Source organism: Propithecus coquereli, unplaced genomic scaffold, assembly GCF_000956105.1.
Source record: "Propithecus coquereli isolate 6110/MARCELLA unplaced genomic scaffold, Pcoq_1.0 Scaffold94, whole genome shotgun sequence".
NCBI lineage: Eukaryota > Metazoa > Chordata > Mammalia > Primates > Indriidae > Propithecus > Propithecus coquereli.
Genome location: NW_012155729.1, coordinates 4,712,007 through 4,719,992, shown reverse-complemented (window position 1 = coordinate 4,719,992; position 7,986 = coordinate 4,712,007). Strand labels below are relative to the sequence as shown.

Here is a 7,986-nt window from a genome sequence, read left to right as displayed (position 1 = left end):
CCGTGGTTGGGGGCGCCGGGGAGGCGGGGCCGGGGAGCGTCCCGCGGCGGCCGGAGCCCTGGGCGCTGTCCTGCGCGTCCCGCGGTCCCGGAGCGTGGCCGCCTCTCCCCACCATGCTCCTGCTGCTGGGGCTGTGCCTGGGGCTGCCCCTCTGCGCGGGGGCGCAGGGGGAGGCGCGGAGCTGGGGCGACACTTCGGAGCAAGTAAGTGGGAGAGCCGGGGGGCGCGGGGGCCCCGGGCGCGGCTGCTGTCCCTTCCCTCCGCCTTCCCGGGCCTCGTGGCTGCCGGCCGGGCTCCCTCTGGCCGGCGCTGGCCGTGAGGAAGGAGGCATCCCGCGCCCGGCCTTGCGCGGCGTCCCTGTCCCCAGCCTTCTGCCCGGGAGTTTCCCCAGCTGTTGGTCACGCGTGGGTCACTTCTGCCGCGGCGCCCGCCTCCGCCTGGGTTCCCTGCAGGGTCGCGCCCGCGGCTTCCAAACCCTGCAGAACCGGGTTTTCTTCTCCGCTCCTGTTATCCGCGCAGATTTCTGCCAGTCGTTGTTAATTTCTGACACAGAGCCCCCAGGTTAATGACAAGATTTCTTCTTTACCGTGTGTGGGGACAGTTCGTCGTTGCTGTTCCTAGTTGGTCCAGGCAGAAAAATGGCTCATGTCACAGGTGAATGCAACCCGCAGGTGCGGACTCTCAATACGATGTCTGATGACTAGGAACGCTCTTGGGAAACTGTAAGGAAGATTTGCACAATCTCATTAAGATCTTATATGATAAGTGGCTGTATCACAATTAAAATAGTGCGTTGACACACATAGCACTTAAATATTAAGTCCTTTAGTTTACAGCATGTTTTTGCATGATGGGAGCGTGATAGAAGCTAGCAGACCTTTTCTGCCCTTTCCCAGTTTCTTGTCTGGAACAGCAGATCTGGAAGACGAACTGTCCAAACATCAGATGGTCGTTTTCACGCTGACCCTGTCTTACGAATGTGTGTGTCGGTAAAATGGGAGTAATGGCAATTTTCTCTTGGGGTTGTCAGGAGGAAAAGCTAATAAAAAACCCCAGGAGCCTTCATGGTGGTGTAGGAGAGTGCAGGCTTTGGATGCAGACAGACAGACTGGTGTCCACTTAGTTGTGTGGCTCCAGCACACTCTTTAATGTCTCTGAGTCTTCTTTTCCTTGTTCCTTGTTGGTCACAGCTGAGAACACAGCTCCTTTTGTACATCTTGTAAGGATTCCGTCAGTTTGTGTTAAGCACCTGGTATACAGCCAGCACTCAATAACTGGGAGATGTTTCCTTAAGTGGTTAAGGGCATGCACCTGGCACCAGGAGGTCCAGGTTTGATGCCTGGTTGTGTCACTTACCAGCTCTGGGACCCTGGGCTGGGTCCTCCTGGCCTCAATTTCTTCTTGTGTAAAATGTGGAAAAATAAGAGGGCTGTGAGGACTGAATGAGCAAATGCCCGTAGAGTGCTTCAAACAGCGTCAGCTGGTGGTTGCCACGGGCTTGGGCAGCTGCAGTGCGGACCGAAGGAATTTAGGGTAAAGATCTTGAAGCTTTTTTGGAGGGTGGAGCCAGGACAGTGTGGGATGAACTGAAACAAAGATTCTGTTTATGAACCAGGAAGACCAATGAGACTCTACCGTTCACAAGGCCAAGCAGGCTTAACACTCGCTAGACTTTCCTTCATAGGAATACATGGGTTTGGCCCGTGTTAGTCATTTCGTGCTGTCTTCAACCCACAGCAGTACTTATTTATCTTGAAAATGATTAAAGCAGGAAAAACCTGATTTGAAACCCAAGGTATAAAGTTCTATGAAATTTAGGTAAAATTTGCAATTTTATCTTTTATCCCTACTCTCTATATTTTTTAAATTTAGTTTTCGTGATGTAGAATTTGAGAGCATGGGCTTTGGCATTAGACTTCCTGGGTTTAAACCCTGGCTCCGTACTTACTGGGGAGTTACTTATTGTCTGTCAGCCTCTGTCTCTGAATGAGGATGATGTGATTACTTAATTAAAAGGATTGTGAAATGTGAAAGAATTAATATACTTACATTTTTGAACAGAACCTGGCAATGTCATGAGTGCTCTATTCTCAATAATTATGGTCTTTAAAATTGTAAACCTAATTTTTAAAATGTAACAGGTTATGCAAATCTCATGCAGATTTTAATGTAACAGACTGTGACTATTAATTTACATTGCAATTCTTTTTCGTCCTTTGCCTTCCATTGGAAATATACCTCTAACGCCTTAGATTCAGGTTGCTTCACCTCTCACCCTCCGTTCCATCTGCACACAGTATTACCCAGAGTGGAATGGCTACTAGCAGCAGTGGTTTTCAACCTTCAGTGTGCAATAAAAATAAACGAAGCACAACAGATTGCACATTTTGACAATCTGACAAACACCAGAAATGTCACCTATTGTTAGGGGCCTATACAAGGGGTGGGGGTCCCAAAGCTTACATGTATTAGCTTTTAAATAATAATCAAGTATTAAATAAAAATAATAATTCCAGTTCTGCTTTTATGTTTGTGAGGATTAAATGAGTTAATTCAGGGAAAGCATTTGCATAGTAAACACTCAAGTAATATTAGCAGTTTTTAGTATCTATGCACAGCCCAATTGAATCCCCGGCTACCACAGCAAGGTCTTAGTGCACTTGCTTTAGGGAGGACAACCAGGAAAGTGCTTTCCCAAAAGTGATGGATCCAACCTCCTCTGTGCAGAGGCTGGATTAGAGCCCAGGTATGCTGAGCGCCAAAGCTGGGCCTTCAATGACTCCTCCAAATAGTAAGCTACTTTCATGCTTGTAATTTTGCTTAATTTGTTTAAATGTAATTTTTTTTTTTTTTTTTTGAGACAAGGTCTTGCACTGTCACCTGGGCTAGCATGCAGCAGCATCATCATAGCTCATTGTAACCTCCAACTCCTGGGCTCAGGTGATCCTCCTGCCTCAACCTCCTGAGTAGCTAGGACTACAGGCATGGGCCACCACACCCAGCTAATTTTTCTATTGTTTTGCAGAAATGGGGTGTCACAATTCTCCCACCTTGGCCTCCCAAAGTGCTAGGATTACAAGCGTGAACCGCTGCGTCCAGTCTAAATTCAATTTTTATCTGTAGCTCCTGATACCTAGAGAGTGTTCAATACATGCTGCTCAGATTTCAAATACATCTATATATTGTGGTGTTATGGATCTACTTCCCTGAATTGGAAGTTTTCAGATTTTTAATTTCTTATAAATTCTCACTCAAATCTTTGCATTTGGGAAAAAAGGAGAGAATCAAGACAACTATTTTTTTGTTTTTTAACTCTTTAAAAAAATAAAGCCAGTGAAAGATTTTGTAAGCTGCAGGCCACTCAATAATGTCTCCTTTATGTGCACTGATGAGAGTGTTGCAATGGGATTGCAGAGCTGAGCGAGGAAGGAGGATGTTATGGGAGAAATTCCAGAGATTTGCTCGCTCCCAAACCAGACATATCTCCTTTCTTGGGGGCGGAAAGGAGGGATGGGGAAGGAGAGGGGGGTGGGGAAGTCTAGAGTACTGGGTGATGGGTGGTATGTGCCTTCGTGTTCCTAACCGGCACTTTCCCCCAGTGCTTGGGTGCTCAGTGTAAGGCCGTCTTGCTGACTGTGCCATCAGAACCACTGCTGTATCCAAGGAACAGGAGAGCCGATCTAGGAAGCTGGGACCACGGATGAACACCTGAGCTTTTCTGGGGTGTCGGGGGAGGCATTCCGAATCACTCATTATTTTCCCACAAGCAGGGTCCATTTCCCTGATTTTTCACAGGAAAAGGAAAGAAACAGGGTGACTTGCCTAAGGCCAATGCTTTTTAAAATTTTTAATCTGCCTGGAAATCGTTTGGAACTTTAGCTGAAACATCAAGTTTCTTCTTCCATTTACTGAGGTTCTAGGCACCCCAAATTGAGAAAGGTTTGTAGCTGAACAATTTGCAGCAACATTACTCCAAAGGAAGGTGATGTCAAATTACCCAAGTAGGAATATTCCCAGACCAACCATTCTCGGCCCACATGATAAATGGCATCTCGTGTGACTTCCCAACGTCTGGCCCTTGGTTTTCTTCCAAATCCTATAGCAGATCGCTAAGATAGCTGACTCCTTAGCTGCTGGGTCTTGGTGTCAGGATTTCAGAATACCCTCAGAAGAATAGGGGCAACTGGCAGATAAATTCCTCCTACAGATCCCTTTAGGAACCCATGACGTCGGTCAATTGAAGGTGTTTGGCTGAGGCTGGACCAAGTGTAGCGTCTCTTGGATCTGGTATGGGACCTACAGCCATGGATGCAGTGACAGAGCGCAGAAGGAAGAGCAGCAGATATAAATCCTGCCTTTACTTCTCTCTTCCAGTCAACCAGGTCATTAAAGCATCCATACCAAAAAAGGAGTGTATGTGCTCAAGAATTCGGCTTTGTTTCTCTTTTTCTGTCCCCCGTTTTTCCTTCCCACCAATGGACTCTTGGAATGTTTTCAGGGCTTTTCTCTTTTGCTCTCTCAGTTGGGATCCCATCCTGTGATAGCTCCTGGGAAAAAACAGAGCCGCTATTATTCAAATTACAAACACTGAAGCAGCACCTGCAATTTTTTTCACCTATAGTTGCACTCGTTAATAATGGGGCGGGTGCAGATACTTTAAACGCTGCGGCTCTGATGGCGTTCTTGCTGCATGCTCGCGCAAAGGAAACCCTTACCTGCCCTCCTGTTTCCTGGCAGTGAATGCTGCCTGGTCCATGGGAGTTAAAGAGCCAGGGCAGATCTATGAAGCTGATATTCTGAGCACAGCTCCTGTATGGAACCTTATTCTCTTTAACTTCTTCCCACTCCCACAAACAGCTACACAGCTGGTTCTAGCTGTATCTTCAACATAAAGCCTTTCACGGTCCCTCAAGAACATAGTGACCTCTTCTTTTTCCCATTTCCTTTGTGACATCTAAAACGTCCCTTGTCTATTACATTTTCACTCGTAGATTTCTTTTTTGAAAGTTAGATAGTGTGGTGTTTGATGGCAGAGATTGTGGCTTATACGTTTCTTAATAAATATGGTGGTCTGGACATCTGTTCTGATGCTGGAGAAATAAGCTCAGCTGGGTAGAACCAAATGAATCCTAGTGATCCAGCTCCTAAGTCCATGCCTGGGGCCCTAAGCAAGTGAGCGGAAGCTCTGAGATGACTATTTATGGTAGTTCTTGTCATGAAGCTGGAAATCAGTTAACTTCTCTGTCCCCAAACCTCACCCTCAGTTTTTTATAAGGCAACGGGGAAACACACACACAATAAAAAGGACCAGGAACTCCTAACAAAAAACAATGATGATGACATTAGGGTCATTTCCACTTCCAATCCTTGCAGGCACCAGGAAACCGTGTGTACAGGGAAGTTTTGATTCTGCGTCAAGCTGAGTTTAAACTTGGACTGAAGTAGCCATAGTGATCCCTGGGGACATCAGATAGTCATCTCAAAAATGAAAAACCAACTTTTCTTGTTCTTCTGAAAGCATGCTCATTTTCTTGGAAAACCTAGTTCAGAAAGGAGGAAACTTCAAAGAAAATACTTTAGCTCAATCAGCAAACTTAATACCTGAGAGGGGCTGGGCTTCCCCCACGGGCCGTGGTTATTTTAAGTGGTCCCCAGACTATTCCACAATTTTAGGGAGGGAAAGGCCTGAGATGAACCTGCAAACCCGGAAAGAACTTGCCCAGGAATCTTAGTATGGCCTTCGTTTGAGGGTCTCTCCGACACCTCACCTCATTTTAGGGGAGACTGAGAGGTAACAGCTAACAGGTGCAGCGTTTGTTTTTAGGAAAATAAAAATGTCTCAGTTAAATGTGGAGATGTATATATAGTATATACATCTATATACATCTATATAGTATATAGTATAGATACTATATACTAGATGGTGTATGCTATGTACTATACAGATGTATATATAGTATAGATACTCTACTACATAGATACTATATAGTATATATAGTATATATACTATGTAGATACTCTCATGTATAGTAAAGAACATTTACTTGCGTACTTTAAATGAATGAATTTTATTGTATGTAAATTATATCTCATAAAGATGTTTAAAATATGCATAAAGTCTAGGCATATTTTTCAAGTTTTGATCTACATTGTCAGATTGCCTTCCAGAAAGGAAAATTTATTACTCACAGTAATGACAGTTTACGCTTCTGTTATTTAAACAGAGATTTGTCGTGAATAATGTTCAACAACCAGCTAAGACTTTTAAATTTAGTCCAGAGGGGCTGGTTAATTATTAATGAGAATTTTTTTTAAAAAAAGACTATTTTATGCCCCTCCTCTGCATGTGGGAGAATAGAACAAAATATCCAGAAAAGACATAATAAGAAAACTCAAGGTAAGTTCAGTTCTGCTTCCAGAGTTTCCTGGAGTTTTGAGCTGAATAAGGCAGGAGCCCATCCGAATAAGGCCGACAACCGTCACTCATTGTAGTAGACGCGATAGCAAAGAGCTTAATTTTAAGCCCAAAATAAAAGGAAACAGATACCAGTATTCTAATGATCTTTTTGTTTTTGTCATTTCATCCACACTCCTCTAAGAGATTTAAGAACACTCAGGGGACAAGGTAGTGTGACATTATGGGTTAACTAAGTCTGAGATGGATGAATTCCAATTCTGGCCTGGAAACAAACTCCCCAGTAAAAAAGTCAAAGCTACTTTTCACGATATATAGACCTTTTGGTGAATTCGAGTCAGTTTAATCCCCTGGTATGACTCATGTAAGAATGACCTCACAATCATGTTTTGTGTCTCTCCTCTTTTTACAGGTTGGACTGAGGGTCCCGAGGCAAGTGCGGCTCTTGCAGAGGCTGGTACGTACACCCACGGTCCCTCTCCAAAGCCCACTCCCTCACTCTTCTATTTATCTTGAACCAGGCATCCACTTGGCTTGCGGGTCCTCCAAATCTTATACAGTTGCTTGTAGAAGAATTCTAACATCATACAGCATAGCTGATTCTTTTAATAAGGCTTTGTTTACGTGGATTTTTTTTTTTTATAGAAAGAGAACTGATTATTTCAGCAGGACTATTAAGGACAAAGCATGGAGTATCAAAGATCTTCTAAAAGAAAACAAACAAAACCTAAATATAACCTTGTATTTTTAATGACATCCTTACCCGGGAAATAAAAGCTTTGTTAGAAAGTAAACAACTAAAGCAACCAGAGAATTCACATTTGCAGATTAGAGCATCGGGTGATGAGAGTTGGGCAGGCTCTTGATATCTGTTGGAGGCTGATAGTTTGGAACTTGAGCAAATGTCCAGAAACAATAAGAGCTTATTTGAAATGATCTCAGTTCTTCCTTGCTACTGTGCGTGCCGTGGAAGATCCAAACGTGGGCCATGCCTTGAGGCTCTGGTGAGGCGTTTTCGAACCCTCCCTGCATCTGGCTGGAGTGTGAGTCGATTCCGATTTCTTGTTACACCAATGTCACAATCATTACCATCTTCTTTGGACTGGGACTTTGTATTCTTTTCATTTATAGCTTGGCTTTTCTCTTCCCCCACCACTCCCCCGATTCTCGCAATCCTGCCTTCCCACACCCCAAATTTTTTAACTTAGAATTCATTCTTTCATGTTTTCTCCGTGTTCACATAATCCTAGACAAACATATACCTACATAAGTGTGTCAAGAATCGGGAAGGGGCTGAGATTTTACCCTACTTACAAGCTAATAAGTTAATTTGTTACCATTTCATGGATGCTAGCAGGTAACGGGAGACTCCGGGGTCAGAGACAAAGGACGACTTATTACTCACAGTGAGAGCAGTAGTCAGAGTAGCCACATGTGTGCCATTCCCCAGTTCCCATATGGGGATACAGAGAGGGCCATATTGCACCCTGTGCATGCAGTTGGTTTGCACTGCACGACAGCAACTCCGGCTTGGGGTATGTAGTGATATCTCATTACTTCTTTTTTTTTTT

At 44.2% G+C, this 7,986-nt stretch overlaps 1 protein-coding gene across 1 annotated transcript in view; it reads left to right on the top strand.

The window, feature by feature from the left end:
• Positions 1 to 22: 22 nt before the first annotated feature.
• Positions 23 to 7,986, top strand: part of ITIH5 (inter-alpha-trypsin inhibitor heavy chain family, member 5) — a 65,494-nt gene continuing 57,530 nt past the window's right edge. The window contains exons 1-2 of the mRNA XM_012664907.1: positions 23 to 203; positions 6,828 to 6,872. Coding sequence (XP_012520361.1) covers positions 114 to 203; positions 6,828 to 6,872 — 135 coding nt within the window. The 5' untranslated portion in view covers positions 23 to 113. The remainder of the gene's footprint in view (positions 204 to 6,827; positions 6,873 to 7,986) is intronic.